This window comes from Rosa chinensis, chromosome 1 (genome assembly GCF_002994745.2).
Source record: "Rosa chinensis cultivar Old Blush chromosome 1, RchiOBHm-V2, whole genome shotgun sequence".
Taxonomy (NCBI): Eukaryota; Viridiplantae; Streptophyta; class Magnoliopsida; order Rosales; family Rosaceae; genus Rosa; species Rosa chinensis.
The window spans coordinates 56604569-56621872 of NC_037088.1; the positions used below are offsets into that span (position 1 = coordinate 56604569).

Below are 17304 nucleotides of genomic sequence, written 5' to 3' on the forward strand. Positions count from 1 at the left end.
CTTGTCTCACCATTTCCTCTCCATTTTCCTTAGTCACCAATTCCTTCATCCATCTCATCTTCTTTGTCTCTCCATTTCCTTTCCATTTTCCTTCTCCATTCTCTAGTTGCAAAGTTCTGCGTTTTCAAGCAAGGAGAGGAAGAAGAAGAAGGAGCCGTGAAGATCATATCCTCCATCATCCACCTTGAAGGCTTGCTTCCAAGATTCAAGATCCAACCATCTAGCTCTCCATCTCCATCTCCACTCACGGTGTAATTCGTTCCTTTTCCTTGTAACCTTTTTGGTTTCCTTGTTTGATTTCGTATGAACTTGTTTCTAGTTAACAATAATGTTTAGGGTAAAGTTTAAACCCAACTTCTATGTTTAAATAAAGTTTTCGAATTCCATAATTGTGATTCTAAGTTACTTATGTGAGTTTGTTCGATTGAATTTGCTTGATAGAAAACTTTTATATGTTTATCTTATTTGGGTCGACACTTATAGGATTTGCATGTAATTGGTGCTAGGTTTAAGAACATGAAATCGACTTTTCGTTTTGTGTAACTTGAATCAAAAGTAGTAAAGGTTCTGGACAAGAATCGAATTTAATTGAAGAGGATTGCAATTAGGTGGACTTTTCCATAACTAAGTTGTACACTTGAGTTGATAGCCTTTCTCTATGTCTAATGCGTTGAACATGTCATGATTGACTAGCTTTCTAGGGCTTGATTGCATGTTTGATAGGATTAATCTAGGTGCTTTCGCTTAGGTTAATTAGCATTGAAAAGTAAAATATGGGAAATCATTTGCTTTCGAATGTTTCACATGATCAACTCCTCTCTCATGACTTGGAAGAACAATTATAGGGTTTGAATCGAATTTGATTACATGGAATTGGTTTTGATCTTTGTTCCTTGCGTTCCACCCTTGTATATATGTTTTTACATTTTCTTTATTTTATTTATTTTAATTTTAATTTTAAGAATCCTAATCCCCCTTATTTGTGTTTACTTGTATATATTTATTCTTTATTTTATTTTTGTAAATAATACTTTATTATTTTAATTCTTTATTTGTTTATAGAATTGTATATATTTATATTCTTTATTTTATTTTTGTAAATAATACTTTTCTTTATTTGTTTCACAATTACAAGTGTACCCTCAATCCCCGGAATAGAACGATCCCTATTTGCTTATACTACTAACGACATTTTCAGGGTTAAATTGCGCGCTTCCCAAGAGCGCATCAATTGCCCCTTTATTGGGGGGCAATAGACGTCTATTGGGGGGCAATACATGGCTGATAGTCGTCTACTGGGGGGCAATAGACGTCTATTGGGGGCAAAAAAACTTTCCGGTGGGTGGTAGCCGGTGATCGGAATCCGGTGGCCGGTGACCGGAATCCGGCGAAAATTGGCCCGATTCCGGCGACCGCTCACCGGAATCCGGCGAAGTTGGCCGGAATCCGGTTGCCGGTGATCGGACTCCGGCGAAGTCCCCTATGGTTTCTCTCTCTTCCATTCTCTCTCTCTCTCTCTCTAAGTAACAAAGGTGAGGGTAAAATGGTATTAAAAAAATAATAAAAACAAAAAAAAAATCTTAATGGGGTATTAGGGAAGATCTCCTTAGAGTGTTATGGGTAAGAGGGAATTAAAAAAACTTAGTGGGGTAAGTGGGAAAAAAATCTCTAAAAATGGTGTAAATGGACAAAAACCCAAGAATAAAAGGTAATTCATTAGTTAGGTTAAAATCTTGTTTTATGCTTTCTTTTTCTTGGTGAAGTCTGTACTGAATTTCTATGACAATGGTTCGATTCAATCATTTTTATGATAAAAAATTGTTTTGAAGTTGATGAAATTTTTTACCGATCATGTACAATGCTAATGGTATAATAGGTATATATTAATGATTAATGTTGATATAATTGATAAATGATATCTATTAATGCATATGGGGGCTTCAAGTTATCTTGTCTCTGGTTGCATGAATAATTTAGCCTTGGAGCTTTGTGTTTTAAAGCACTTTGATGTCCTCCCTTGTAACCCTAGAAGGGCTCCTTGAATTGTAGAAGTGAACCGGCTTCCTCCCATTCTTTTTAGTGTGTATTTTCTATACACAGACTGATTCTTTCAGAAAGATGGCTTGGCCATAATGAATGTAATTAAAATTGCATGCATAAAGCTCATGGCATAAAAGAGCCATTGCTCAGATTACAGAATGACATTGCCTATAATGCGGCTACCACATCTGATCGGCAATCAAAGTTGAAGTTGAGAGACACTTCTGTATTAATGAGAATAACCTGTAATTAGTATATTTGCTTCTAGCATGTGAACAACAAAGTACAACAAAAAAAATGAGTGCCAATGAATCAATTGGACAGCGTATACACTTTCGGAGGAAAAAGAATTGGAGTCAGTCATTGGTTTAATAATTTAGGTTAATGATACTTTTTGCAACAAGCAAGCACACAGTCCTCCAGAAACTGAGTTAGCTCAGAAGTATACAGCTTCTGGTCATTTCTGAAATGATCAACATGAGGTGTCGAGACAAAGTTGCAAGCCCTAACCTCATGTCCAGCCCTCCGCTGCTGTTTTATGAACGACTCCACAGATCCTGCAGGAATGACTCTGTCTGCCGAGCTGTAGATATATAATTGCGGACAGTTTGGTTGTCGTGCTGACAGTAAGCCCAAAATATCAGAAAGCCTCCTGTTCACTGTAGGAAGATTCAAAACCACCTCAAAGAACTTCTCCAAAACTAAAAGCAAAGCTCCCTCAGTTACTGCAGGTTTAGGTGCCACTCCCTTGCTGTCAATCAAAACATCCATGCCTGACTCACTAGCGTCTACTCTGGTGGTCCCTTTTGTTGCTACACTACGCTTTTTCAGAAAGGCTGCAGAGAAACCAGAGGCCCAGACCTGCGGGTCAGGTGCTGCAACAGGTGCGGAATCCACAACGCATCCCCGAATCCTGCCCATTATTGAAGGATCGTGCCTCTTCTGGAACTTCTCCAACATTACACCATACGTTAACCATCCAGTGTTGCTAAAAGTATGAAAAAATAGGTTCTTTCCCGGCTCTTCTTCTAACCAATCAGCCAAATGAGTTACAAGCAAGTCAATATGCTCTTCCACTTTACCACCAGGCTGGTATTTAAGAATTTCAGCCATGGGTAAAGTAAAAGTAATGGCGTGAAACCCCTGCGAAGTATACCAGTCAGCATACCTCTTAAGATGCTTTTGATTTGCTCCTAACCATCCCAGCAAAACCACCACAGTCCTCATCTTTGCTGATGAACAATCGGAGGTACCGGAAACATCTAATGCATTTGGCTCAGGCAAATGCCATCTGTAGGAGACCTCAGGCACGGAAGTAGATGAGGATATATCATGTTTATATGCTGTTGGGTTCGGCGCTTTGCCCAAGTCTGCAGAGTGATACAACTTAAGAAGAGCAGGGGAAGATGCAACCAAAGAATACAGCAATTTGGGACCAGAATTGCAGTCGGAATTGGGAATTGGGAAGTTAATGTTGGGAACAGGTACTCGAATTCTGGAGATAAAGGACAAGTTTGCAAGCTTAGAAACTGAAATGGCTGAAACGCATGATGAGGAAGAAGTTGATAAGTCGGAGGAGGTAGAAGTAGAAGAGTGGTTGGATTTGTGAGAAGGCAGTCTGAGAGAGAAGTCGGAAGAAAATAAAGCAAAGCCAACAGCGGCGGCGGCAATGAGAGGTCGTTGAAGGATTCCAGACAAGGAACTCATGGTGAAAATCTCAATCTCCTTCTCATGCCAATATCACCATATATAGTATAACAAATTACATCTAAGTTATTGCCCAATGTATAATAGAATCTAGTTCGATGGAGGTAGACAGCTAGAGAGATTCGGAAACCAAGCTGCAATGGGAATAATGAATCAAGTATATGAATGTCGAACAAGGAAGAGTGGGAAACAGAATCAGAATAAAAATGGAAATCACGCGAGAATCAACCAAATAATAAATGAAGGAGGGAACAGAAAGCGGTTGCGTTAGGTGTATTAGCCAATCGTTCTTCCCTTGCCTTGTACTCAAAGAAACGCAAACAAAATCAAAATCGGAAGCTGGCTTACGAGACCAACGAAATGATGCCACGTGTTTATCCTAGTCATCCCTGCGAGCTACACAAAATCAATTTCAGATTGAAGAAGCAAAGGGAGCGTTGGAGTGAACTCCGATTATACACAAATTTGATAGTTCAAATGAAATGAAGAAGATTTAAATGGTGGAAATTAAAAAAAAAATGTTGAATGAATTAATGAAGCTGAGAGAGCTAGGATGACCTTGACCTGAATGTTGATGAATTTGGTGATGAATGGCAATGGAGGAAGAGAGTCCCTAGTCTCCGTCTTCCCATCCATTCTTGATTGCATCAAGATTAATACCGACGATGCATTCAATCATGATTCAGGTAAGGTTGGTTTTGGTGGAGTTTTCCGCAAATTTGGGGGTGAGTTTATTGGTGTCTTTTGGGTGTAATCTTAACATCACTTGTTTGGGGGATGCAGAGGTGATGACTGTTACTAAGGCAATTGAACGGGATTGGGTGCGGGATTGGAAGTATATTTGGCTAGACGTCGACTCTACCCTTGTTCTTAAATTCATCCATTTCCGTCAGCTTGTTCGTTGGAGACTTCATGTGGCTTGGCATAATTGTATGTTTCATCACGTACTTCATGTCTCTCAAATGCAATTTCTTTGTTCTCATATTTTCCGAGAAAGAAATCAAGTTACGGATGCTCTGCCAAACATCGATTTAAATTCTTCATGTTTGGTTTATTGGGATATATCCCCCATTTTCTTATGGATCTTTGTTATCGGGATCAACTTGCTTGCCTCATTTTCATTTTTTCATCGAGCTTCATTCAGTGTTGCTATGTTTTGTATGTAGTTTTTTATTTTTTATTTTATCGGGAGGGATATGTTTTGTATGTAGTTTTTTATTTTTTATTTTATTTGGAGGGATTTCTTTTGGGAGAGGATCCTCTCCTAACCATATTCCCCTCCTAACCTACCTAAACTTTCAACCATGTAATGACACATGTAAAAACAATACGTAATGGTTTACATAGTCCCACGTAGTCTTGACATCAAAATCCAATACAGAATACTGTCCTCAACAACATCGCGCTTAGAGAATCTCTTTCTCTGCCTCGGCCTCCCTGTCATCTCCTCCCTCCTATCCGCCCTTGCCGACGCCAAGTCCTAATCCTCCACTGGCTCCGTCGTCATCACCACCGCCCATCGCAATAGCAGTTCTAAGCAGAAAATACTCTCTCTCTCTCTCTCTCTCTCTCTCTCTCTCTCTGTGTTAAGTTTTTGACTCATCCTTGTGAATTTTGGTGGTTGACTGGTTGCTATATTTTCTTCTGGGATTAGTTGTGATTGAGTTGATGGAAGGAGATTGTTTGGGAATCTGAGATCCAATTGATGGGTTCAATTTCTAGGGCTGGGTGTTCCACTGAAGGGTTTCTTCCTTACAAAATTTCATGAAGTAATACTTGAGTTTCTTTCTCTCTTCAAGCATTGTAAGGGGTCAACCACACCCATTAATTTGGTCTCTCTTTTGTTTTCAGAAAATCAAATTAGTTCCATATCAAATTTCATTAGAACCCACTTGATAAAAATTGTTATATGCATTGGTGCTGAGTGAAGTAAGAGCAAGTTTACCCGTTGGGTCACCGGGTCACTTACTATTCACTGCTTTTTAGTGTATATTTTCATTCTCTGGGTCACGAAATACACTGTGTCGGTGACCCAGAGCACGAAATACACTGTGCAGGTCACCATGGTGACCCAGAACGCTGTACAGGGTGACCCAGGACACGAAATACACTGTGCTCGTGACCTAGATGGTGAAATTAACACTAAAAAGTAGTGAATAGTGAGTGACCTGGTGACCCAACGGGTGAACTTGCTGTAAAAGAATAACAGAGGGAAGAGAGAGAGAGAGAGAGAGAGAGAGAGAGAGAGAGAGAGAGTATTACTAATAAATGGAAATCTGCTCCCTTAATAAAAAAAAATAAAAAAATTGTTGTCCATTCATCATCCCCCATCAAAGCCAATCGTACCCGATTTGATTTGTTACCTGTGTGTCAGAACTTTCACGTACTACTTGCATTCGTCACAGAATTGTTTGAGAATATTGCTATAAATTTTTCCCACGAATGAAAGGAAAGAAATAAACTCCAATTTGCTTTAGGAATTGGAATCCGAGTGGGATAAGGAAGAGACCATATACAGGAACTGTATAAAACTGAACCTGAGCAGACAAATCCATTCACGGATCGGAGATAGCAATTTCATAAAAATTTCCTAGACCATGACGAGTATCGAGCCTTTCAACAGGTTGGTGAAGCTTGCGGCCAGAGCGTTCTACGATGATGATATAGCAACGTATTCATCGAAAGGGGCTAATTCTCAACTCAAGAGTGGCCGGAGCGTCGAAAATAGAGGAATCGGCGTTGTTGTGCTGGAAGCGCTCTCGACAAGACAATGGGTAAGAGAAGAAGATTTGGCCAAGGACTTGAAACTCAACTCGAAGCAACTTCGTCGTACTTTGCAATTTTTCGAGGAGGAAAAACTGGTCACTCGAGACCATAGGAAAGAACGACATGCAAAGGAAGAAGGGGAAGAGAAAATAAAGTTGCACACTTACTCTTACTGCTGTCTGGACTATGCTCAGATGTACGATGTAGTGAGGTACAGACTGCATCGCATGAAGAAAAGACTGAAAGATGCATTGGAGGACAAGAACACAGTACAACAATACTTATGCCACAATTGTGGGAACAGATACAACGCTTTGGATGCAATGCGATTGATTTCGATGGAGGATGATGAGTACTTTCACTGTGAAAGATGCAATGGGAAACTTGTGGTGGTTGACACTAACAATGAGCTAGCTTCTCCACAAGTAGGAGATGAAGAAAGCAATATTTCAAGGAGACAAAGGCGTGAGAAATCGAAAGTCATGCTTCGAAATATGGAGGAACAACTGAAGCCTTTAATGGAACAAATTAATAGGGTTAAGGATTTACCTGTTCCTCAGTTTAGAACACTCCGATATTGGGAAGCGCGAGCTAAATCTTCTTATGGACATGATTTTGGAGGTACAAAGGTTGAAGTTGAAGTTACTTGGGTTAAAGAAGACAAGGGAGACGATATTAAATCGGAATTAGATGATCCTACTACAAGTTTGGGGAAAACTGTGCCACCTTGGATGAACAAGCAAGGGATGAATAACCTTCCAAATCACGAACAACATGGACATTTTTCAGATGACATAAAGGCAAATACTCATGAAGATAATGAGAGCAAGAGTACTTTACAGGAGGAGTATTATAAAGCTTATTATCGTGCTCTAATACAAAGACAACAACAAGAAGAAGCAAATATTCGCGAGGTTGGCATGAAGTCAAAATGTGATCAGAAAGAAGAAGAGGATGAAGATGATATTGACTGGCAGGAAGGCTGAAGAGGCTACCAATGAAGATCGTAAACGGAGATTTTGTGTTGGTTTTGTGATGGATGACGCTAGTTGTATAATTAAATGAATAATATCAACCTAGCTAGTGTAAGGGAAATTATGCGGAAATTCCCGATGTTTTTCTAAAAAAATCCATTATTACAGGATCGTAGGTACCCTTGAAAAATATCACATTCATAAATCATACTCGATGAAATGTGGCAAGAACCCTAAGAGAAATGAAGTCAACGGAAGTGTATTTGGTGGGTGTTTATGTGGTTGAACCGTTGAAGGAAGTAATATCATCATATATTTTCCTTTTTTTTTTTTAAGATCATTTTCCAATCTATGAGATGGCCAACAACTCGTTTGAACTTTGTGCTTCAAATTTTAAACCAAAACACCAGGCAGGATGCATTTTGTGTTTGTATTCTTGTTTTTCTTTTCTTAATATAAGACGATAGAAAGGATCTCTTCCTTACCTATCCAAGCCTGGACAATACGAAATCTATATGAAACAAAACAATATTACTTGAGCCAAAAAAAATTAAAAAAAAGAAGCAAAATTACTTCCACGGGAGAAAATGTATTTCAACGTCAAGCACTTTGGAGACCTTATCTAAATTCTTGTATGTTTTCTGTTATGTGATTAGGCGATTTTATAATCCCTTGTATAGTTTATCAATGAGGATGCCACTGATGCCTGTATGTGAAGAGAAAAAACCCTTTTGAATCTCTTTAAACTAAACAGATGAATAGTCGTCGGCAAAGTTGTGTCAATTTTTTTTTTTTGAAAGGATTTTGTTGTTGAAATCTGATCAGCAAAGGTGTATTCTTATTTTTTAGGGGTTGGCTTTTAGCCTTTTGTCCACGAAATTTTTGGGAGGTTTTTGCTGGAGGAATTTCGTCAACAAATGTCTGTCCTTTTTGTATTTTTCAATGGGCCTGTATGGGGGAATAAGTCATCAACAAAGCCATATCATTTTATTAATTTTTGTGGATGGTTTTTTCCAATGAATGTGGTCGCACAAGGGGTTTTGGACTTTTGGTAAATGATTATATCTTAATTTTTGATTTTGACCTTAATGTCATAATGTCACAACTCACAACCTATAGGCACAAAATTTTGATGCGGGGAGCCTGGGGAGACATGTGATCAACATTAATTAGTTTTTATCAAAATCACACAAGAACAATGCCATGCTTCTGTTAAGCACCAGCTTTTTTGTAGCCCAATCTGGCTAAACTAATCTGATTAATTAAGCTGGCATGGCAAACTTAGCTCACTTTAACTATTGTTTATACTGTAACAATTTGTTTATCACTACAATACTGTTTGTTAAACCTGTTCTGGAAGCAGAAAAGGGTTTGAATAGCTAAGAGTCCAGAGACCCAGAAAACAGTTGGTCAACAGAATCTACATTCAACAGAGAATCCACTGACTGAACCTTTTTTTTTTTTTCTTTTTAAGAAAAAAGAATAACAGAGAATCTGCTGGCTGTTGCCTTAAAGAAAGGGAAGGTCTTTAACCTGGAACTCTGGAAGAGGTTTTAAATTGAATCATTTCAGGGAAGTCATATGATCACATCCACATTTATGAAACTTAGACTCGAATCTGACAGTTAATTGTATTCTAATCTTCTATTATTTTTTAGTCACTGACTACATCTTGGAAACTGTAGCATCACTATGATTCCTTCAACACAACCCAAAGCTACATCCTTTTCTCTCTTTTATTGCAAACTCTCTCTCACTCAAAAAAAACCCAGGTATGATTTTCTTTCATTCAATTTGTCCTTCAGTTTTTGTCATATAAAGAAGTTACAAAAATGGGTTATTCAAATGGGATGTTATTGATCTGCATTCTCTTTGTTTCATCAATGCCATGTATTCTCTATGCTTCTTTTAATCCACAAGACAGATTTTTTATTGATTGTGGGGGGAACAATGCACTGGTTCTTGATGATGGCCGTGTTTTTGAGCCGGAATCTGGGAACCCACATGTTACTTTGTCTTCGCATACCCACAATGCAGTTTCGGTGGTTGATGAAATGCCTTTGTCAAAGTCAAACCACTCAGTTCTGTTTAACTCTGCCCAGGTTTTTAGAGAAACTTCATCTTATAGCTTTAGCACTAAGCAGATAGGTCGCCATTGGATAAGATTGCATTTCTACCCAATTCAGAACCCACATTTCAACTTGAAATCCGCAGTCTTTTCTGTAGTGGCTAATGGAATCACACTGCTTCATGGGTTTTCATTTTCGAAAGTAGGCAAAGTCTCTAGGCTTGTTAAGGAGTATGTAGTTGAAGTGGATGGAACAAGTTCTAAGAAATTGGTGCTGACATTTTCACCGAATGGTTCGGTTGCATTCATCAATGCGATAGAGGTTGTTTCGGTGCCAAGTGAGCAATTCCCTAGTACCAATACAACGGCGGTTCCATTAGAGCCCGGTATTGAGATTCCTAGTCATGTAGCTTTTGAGACAGCGTATAGGATCAACATGGGAGGTCCACATATAACCCCCAAGAATGACACATTGTGGAGGACATGGGAACCAGATCAGGCTTTTCTTGTCAATGCTGCATCTGCGAGAAATGTCACAGCCAATCCACGCTCAATCAAATACCCTGATGGAGTGTCGGTCGAAATTGCACCGAATTGGGTTTATGCCACAGCTCAGGAAATGGCAGATGCAAATGTGTTGAATCAGAAATTTAACATATCATGGGCATTTAAAGTTGAATATGGCTTCAGCTATCTTATTAGGCTGCATTTCTGTGACATTGTAAGTGCATCTCTAAATCATTTGCTTTTCAATGTGTATATCAACCAGCTATCTGCTCTAGACTCTTTTGATATCTCAAGCAGGACAATGGCATTGTCAGCAGCTTACTTCATAGACTTTGTGACAAATGTGTCAATGGGATCAGACCGGATATTGGTTCAGATTGGTCCTCCCATGCTAACTGACCTCTCATCCAATGCAATCTTGAATGGTTTGGAGATTATGAAAATGAGCAATTCTAGAGACAGCCTTGATGGGAATCTTCCAGGGGAGTATTATACAGATTTGAAATCCCCCGCAGGCAAGAAAAAGTGGATGCTACTGGCAATTTGTTCTTCTTCAGCAGGATTTGTAGTCTTTGTGATTTTGTCAGCTTCTTTCTATTTGTATTTGCGTAAAATCCATCAAAAGAAGCAGAGTACTCGCAGCTCAAGTTCAACCTGGCTGCCACTTCCTACCCATGTGGGACTTTCTGATTCTAAAGTTTCAATTGACAGCTCTGCTTCCACATCGCCTTCGCTTGGTTTAGGCCGAATTTTTGCTTTCTCAGATATCAGTGAAGCAACAAATAACTTTGACAAGAAATTGGTTTTGGGGGTGGGTGGCTTTGGAATGGTTTATAAAGGAGTGCTAGAAAATGGGAGTGTAGTTGCAGTAAAGCGCGGAAATCCACGTTCTCAACAAGGACTCACAGAATTCCGGACAGAAATTGAGATGCTGTCAAAGATGAGGCATAGACATTTGGTTTCTCTTATAGGCTACTGTGAGGAACTTAATGAGATGATCCTTGTTTATGAGTTCATGGCTGGTGGTCCTCTTCGAAAACATTTGTATGGCTCGAATTTTCCTCCGCTGACATGGAAACAAAGGCTTGAAATCTGCATAGGAGCTGCAAAGGGGCTGCATTACCTTCACACAGGAGCAGCAGAGACTATAATTCACCGAGATGTCAAAACAACCAACATACTTCTTGATGAGAATCTGACTGCGAAAGTGGCTGATTTCGGATTGTCAAAGTTAGGCCCTACTTTGGATCAAACACATGTAAGTACTGCAGTGAAGGGGAGCTTTGGTTATCTTGATCCAGATTATTATCGTCGGCAGCAACTCACTGAGAAGTCAGATGTATACTCATTTGGAGTAGTTTTATTAGAGGTATTATGTGCTCGGCCTGCTATAAACCCTTCACTCCCGAGAGAACAGGTTAATATAGCTGAATGGGCCATGAACTTTCAAAAGAAAGGAAGATTGGAGAAGATTATGGACCGGAATCTTGTAGGGCATGTCAATCTTGAATCACTGAGAAAATTTGGTGAAACAGCAGAGAAGTGTTTGCTTGAATATGGGGTTGAGAGACCAACAATGGGAGATGTGTTGTGGAATTTGGAGTATGCTCTTCAACTACAAGAGGCTTCTATACAATTCACTGCTTCAGCTGCGAATAGTGCAAATTACGTTTCAGAGATTCCAGAATGGCTTCCCCAAATTGAAATTGGTAATGGTGATGGTCATGACCACAGTGACCAAGAATCAGATACAACATCAAGTGCAGTGTTTTCAGAGTTAGAGGATCCAAGAGGAAGATAGTTCTGAAAGGGGTAACCCCTGGTCACACGCTGTTACTAATGTAATATCGCTTCATACTATTTGACTTACATTATTGTTTCAAGATCAAAAAGGAAATTGAAGATAAGTGATACTTTCTGCATTAATGATCCCTACTTTGTGTGATTCTTGTTGATGTTGCATGAAAAGTTTAAATCTCCATGTTCAGTTTACCCTTTTGCTTGTTCTGGTACATGAGTGTAACAACTTACACAGTCATCTCTTCGATGGATAAGCAGCCTTTTAGTAGAAACTGTAGGATCAGACTCATCAGATTACCTAAAGGCAAATCATTAACAATATAAAAGCAAGTAAGATCTATAGTGATGATGCTGGCCTCCGATAACCCTGTGAACTGGTTGACATTCCCAGTTTCATGATGATAGTGGGTCTTGGTTAAGGTCTAGTTGCATAAAGTACCCAGATTCATGAATTTCCAGACTTAATCAACTCCTTGTGAAGACAGTAAAATTATAAAACTAAATGATACGAATATCAAACGTAGTTGTCATGTACTGATGTTTTGTTTTTAATTAAGTTGACAATTCAATTCTGTTGTTGAGGAGTAAAGCTTCTCTTGTTCTGCTACGAACTGGTATTCATTATTTGCTGCACATTTGATAATTCTTGTGATTGTTGAATTTGTTGCAGATTATTGAAATAGTTGGTGACCGCAGCTGCCACTGCTGATGCCCTTCAAGTTTCAGAAGTAGTAGTAGTTGCACTAGTAGTATCAAGGCTAGTCTATAACTCGATTATAAAACTGAATGTCTGAGAGTGAATTTGAATGATATAATGATTGTAAGGAAATGAGCCATGATCAATTGTAATACCAAATGGAGTTTATAGATCCAAGTTTATGCTGCAACTACATTGAAGAAATTACTATATATCTGAACATGGGTAATGGCATTACAACAGCAGCTTGTTCATCTGCACATGGTTCTCAAGTAGCTTATCCCAAGTTCTGAACTAACACTTGATCAACACAAAAAGAATGAGCAACCTACTTGCCCACACAAACCAGACAGCTAGCTATTTCTATAGAAGGACAGGAGCTTCATTTGAACCATTTCCTAACCTAGTTGACAATGTACCTAACATAATCACAATCCCAATTCATCCCCATGCTATTACCAAACAATCAAGGATGTCCAACTTGGTCATTTTGCAAACATAAAGCACAAGTCAATTTTGAGTTTACCAAACACTTTATCACTGCTTTTACCACATGACAACACTTATAAAAAATCAGTTTACCAAACACTCAGCTGCTTTGTTTTCAACCACTTATTATCAGAAATAAGCAAAAGTCAGCTTTTCTTAAAACACAGCTATACCAAACACATTCATAGCAAATTGTGAGTCTAGCTTACGTTCCCTCTCTCCTCTATCATTTCTCTTCATTTCTTATATATTTGATGACGTATTTGATAATGAGTTGTGAGTAGTTCAATTTGGGAGTTAGGGTTGCGAAGCCCTAACTCATTTTGTATAAATGTTGATGCTTTAATTTTAATAAATGCAATTTTTCTTGTGTATGCTTTAAACATGAATTTATTGGTCCTTAAAAACATGTTTCTAGGCTTTGTCACCATTTGAAATTGTGATGATTAGATTGATAAATTGACAACTTATTAGTCTATGGTACCTAGAATTTAAGTGTGGTAACCATTAGCTAGCTTAATTGTTGCTAAGCTTGCTTGGGTCTCTATTATCTTGCTCTCTAGGCCACTAATTTTACATATTGCTGCCTTAACAGGCACAATGCCTAAGTTAGAGAGTTAATTGTGGCACAAACAGTACACCGACCAAACGGAGGTCTATCTTAGCCAGGAAGTGGGAACTCCCTGGGGGGCCTAGCAGGGGTCCACCGAAAAGAGTATAAAGCGTTTGCTCAATAAATCCATGGTTCACAACGCACTAACGCTAATTATGCTTTTTGCAAGTCTAGCTGAAGTAAGGTTTCAAACCGCTAGGCAACTCCTCAACCAAGATTGCCCTCCTTGACTGGGGACTTGTACTTACATGAGCATTTGCCAAGCATAATTATCTAAAATGAGCCACGCTCGGGGCTCATACTACCGCCAGCGGTACCAATGACCATCAACAGTGTGACCTACGGAAATACCACCAGATAAGCTATCACTTGAGCCCCGGCTCACCCCCTGATCACTGCTGACGCGCCGCCATGCGACTCACCAAAACAGTCTCAGAAGCATCAGAAGCTGGGAACTGAAGCATATCAGTCCCACATTGAAAACAAGGAAGAGATAAGTCTCTTCCTCACCTATAAAAGGTCTACTCCTCTCTCCTCATTAATTACGCATTTATTACTTACCTACTGTTATCCTGTCAACATAAATACATTTACTAACTTAGGCATCGGAGAAGAGAAGACAACCCACCGCGGTCTCCCTCTAACGCCTTTTGTATTTTACTTGACAGGTAGCGGAAGCAACAAGAATACCATAAGTAGCGGTCCGCCCATCGGACCAGCGTTAACCAAGGTTCAGCTACCGCTGAATTCTAGACATTAACAAAACCCAACTCAAAAAGTGAGGCAAAGTGATTCTAAATTTCCGTATTAAATGAGCAAGAGAGGAAGGTATGATTCAAAGTCTTTGAGCAAACACCACAAAGATCACATTTGGAAACCCAAGCCACACCCCTACGTTGAAGTAAATCATCAGAAATAATTCTTCCCCTTAACACCTTCCAAGCATCCAAGCAAGTTGCCATTAAAAAAAAAAGCATCCAAGCAAGTAAAGACATTCTTGGCAAAATATATTTAGCCCATAATCTCTTGCCCCATACCATTGGAGGAGTAGGATGATGCAAAAAAACATAGGCTTGCTTTGCTGTTAACTCACCTGAATCAGAATAAGTCCATATAAGTTTGTAATCTGTTGAAGGATCTAATGCAATGGGAACTTGATTAATCACATCACATAATGCTGGATAATGAATTCCCATGAGCCATTGTCTATATACTTTGACACCAGATCCGGGTTATCTTGCATCACCACATTAGCACAAAAAAAGTCATCAATTGGCCTACCCATAAAATTATCTTGCCAAAAATAAATCTCATCTCCAGACCAATTAACCATTGAGAATTATCCTAGACCATCCCCCAAAATTGACGAATACCAGACCATATAGAAGATGGAGCATAAGACTTTCTTCTAGAGAGATTCGGATACATGTGGACTTCTATGTAGCATAAAGTAAATAACTGGATTTAGAGTTTCAGTTCCTTTTGTTTTTAGTTCTCTACATGAAGAATAACAACTTGGTAATTGTTAATATACCCTATATGGTTTAGTAGTAAATCAGAATTAAAGAGTGCAATGAAAACCAGCTTTTCCTTGCAAAACTGTAATAAAGTGGTCATTCCATAATAACAAGGATAAAGGGAGTGGTTCAGAAAGTTGAATTACCCATTAAGAAACCAAATATTACAATCCACAAACTATCAAATAACAGAAAACAGTGGATCGATGATTTGCAAGTGTACCATTGTGAGGCAGGCTCTTAGCTTCGATGCTAGTCCCAAATGAACCCGCCATGCTCTGTAGTTTAGCTCCAACAGCATAAGTGATTAAGTGGTCGAGGAAAAAAAATGGTGGAGAAAATTTTTAGCAATAATTACATTGATATCTAGGCATCTTCAACTCAAGGACTCAAAAACCATTTCTATTTCAAATTTTGACACACTGAGTTACATTACAATTTATAAAGTTTTTTTTATCTCCAACCCATTAGACCTATATCGAGAACTTATATTTATTTTAATCATTTTAGACAATCATTTAACTACAATATGAATTTATATAATCTTCTTTGTCTGCAAAATAGACGTAGCCTAGGGAAGAAACGCGCCGCACACGCATAACTTCTGCCTAGGGCTTTTTTGTCCAGTTTCTTCTCATCCGACAACGCTTTGGAGTCAACGCTAGCTTTGCCTCGCCAATGTTGTGCTGCTGCTGACAGGTATTGATGGTTATGGTCCTTTTGGCTTCTCGAACTGGCGTCAAGGTTGCTAGTGATGGGTTTGTGAGATCTGGTTCTTCTTTCTCTATGTTGAGCGGTTGTGGGCATAGAATCAAGGTCACTATAGGCGGCGCACGCTGGGGTGGATCCAGACGACAGTGTGACAGTAGGATGGTGTCTTTGGAGGGGTTCGGGTGTCAGCTTGGAGATTGGGATCCAGCGTTTGGACCCGGGTCTGGCTGTTTATCGGGATTTTCTGTATGATGGTATTGTGACGATGCTGGTCTTCCTTGAAGAGGGCGGCAGTTTTCTCGATCACGGCAAGCTGTGGTGGTGGCTTGTCATTATGTGTGTGAGGTAGGTTTCTGCACAGGGAAGAGTGATAGGAGCATTTTAATGTGATATTTTAATAGTTAATTCCTCACATTTTGCTTAGTTAATTCCTTAACTGAATCGATTTTTAATTCAATTTCTATTTTTAGGTACATTGGAGTAGATGAAGGTGAAATGAGCGTTAGGTCCATAATTACCTGGAAATGATGGAGAAAAATGGAAATGTACTAAAAGATCAATTTTACACATATTCCTACTCCTGCTAGGAGAAACCAAGCCAAGCAAAGAAGAAGGAGCGGCCGCCTGACCAAATGAACTTCAAATGAGCTGAAACCTTCTATATCCATTCTAGACACCCAAAGGATCATTTCTTATGAAGAGTGCCAGAGCAAAATATGAGTGGAAGGCCTTCAAACAATCAGCCCAATTTTCTACAGAAGCAAAACCGGAAAACTGGACCTGTAAGAGGTCCAGCAGCATTTCCGGCCCAACCACATGGATTGAAGCTCTGAAAATTTGTTAGGATGATCTACACTCATAGAGGAACATTTGATATGAAGAAATCAGAGGCCCAATATGAAGTTTTGATGGAGAAATAATTGAAGGAATAAAGGGGCAGAAACTGACCTGAAAACAGCTCAACACCACATATTCATGTTTCCCACCCACATGAAGAAAGCTAGATGCTTTTCTCTTTTTCCTTGGATATATTTTTTCTACAATCTCTTTAATAGATCATCATCACTTCCATGTTGCTGCACCTTCATGCTTTCATTTCATTTCATCATTTCTCTTTATTTTCCATATTCTACAAATCACTTTCATACTCCGCTTTCATTATTTTTCTTCCACTCATCATTTCACTCTTCTTTTTCTTCCCTATATAAACACCTTCTCCTCTCATTCTAAAATATCTTCCTTCATCCATTCCATCTTCTTTGTCTTCCCATTTTCTTTCCATTTTTCTATACACATTCCTTCATCCATTCCATCTTCTTTGTCTTCCCATTTTCTTTCCATTTTTCTTTACACATCTTCCTTCATCCATCTCATCTTCTTTGTCTCTCCATTTCCTTTCCATTTTTCTCTCCATT

At 39.0% G+C, this 17304-nt stretch overlaps 3 protein-coding genes across 3 annotated transcripts; 2 read left to right on the forward strand and 1 right to left on the reverse strand.

Moving 5' to 3' along the window:
* Positions 1–2317: 2317 nt before the first annotated feature.
* On the reverse strand, positions 2318–3747 carry LOC112181880 (transmembrane protein 53). Its single transcript, XM_024320277.2, has one exon. It carries the CDS (start codon positions 3745–3747, stop codon positions 2422–2424), a length of 1326 nt encoding a protein of 441 aa, XP_024176045.1. The 3' UTR covers positions 2318–2421.
* A 2597-nt stretch (positions 3748–6344) lies between these two features.
* LOC112170369 (transcription initiation factor IIE subunit alpha) lies at positions 6345–7499 on the forward strand. The gene has a single exon (XM_024307632.1). The coding sequence runs from the start codon at positions 6345–6347 to the stop codon at positions 7497–7499; it is 1155 nt and encodes a 384-aa protein (XP_024163400.1).
* Positions 7500–9137: 1638 nt separating this feature from the next.
* LOC112181878 (receptor-like protein kinase THESEUS 1) lies at positions 9138–11885 on the forward strand. Its single transcript, XM_024320275.2, has one exon. It carries the CDS (start codon positions 9320–9322, stop codon positions 11861–11863), a length of 2544 nt encoding a protein of 847 aa, XP_024176043.1. The 5' UTR covers positions 9138–9319; the 3' UTR covers positions 11864–11885.
* The last annotated feature ends 5419 nt before the right edge of the window (positions 11886–17304 follow it).

What these genes read in the sequence shown, in the direction of transcription:
- LOC112181880 (XM_024320277.2), bottom strand. Translation starts at nt 3,747, where the DNA reads ATGAGTTCCTTGTCTGGAATCCTTCAACGACCTCTCATTGCCGCCGCC.
- LOC112170369 (XM_024307632.1), top strand. Translation starts at nt 6,345, where the DNA reads ATGACGAGTATCGAGCCTTTCAACAGGTTGGTGAAGCTTGCGGCCAGA.
- LOC112181878 (XM_024320275.2), top strand. Translation starts at nt 9,320, where the DNA reads ATGGGTTATTCAAATGGGATGTTATTGATCTGCATTCTCTTTGTTTCA.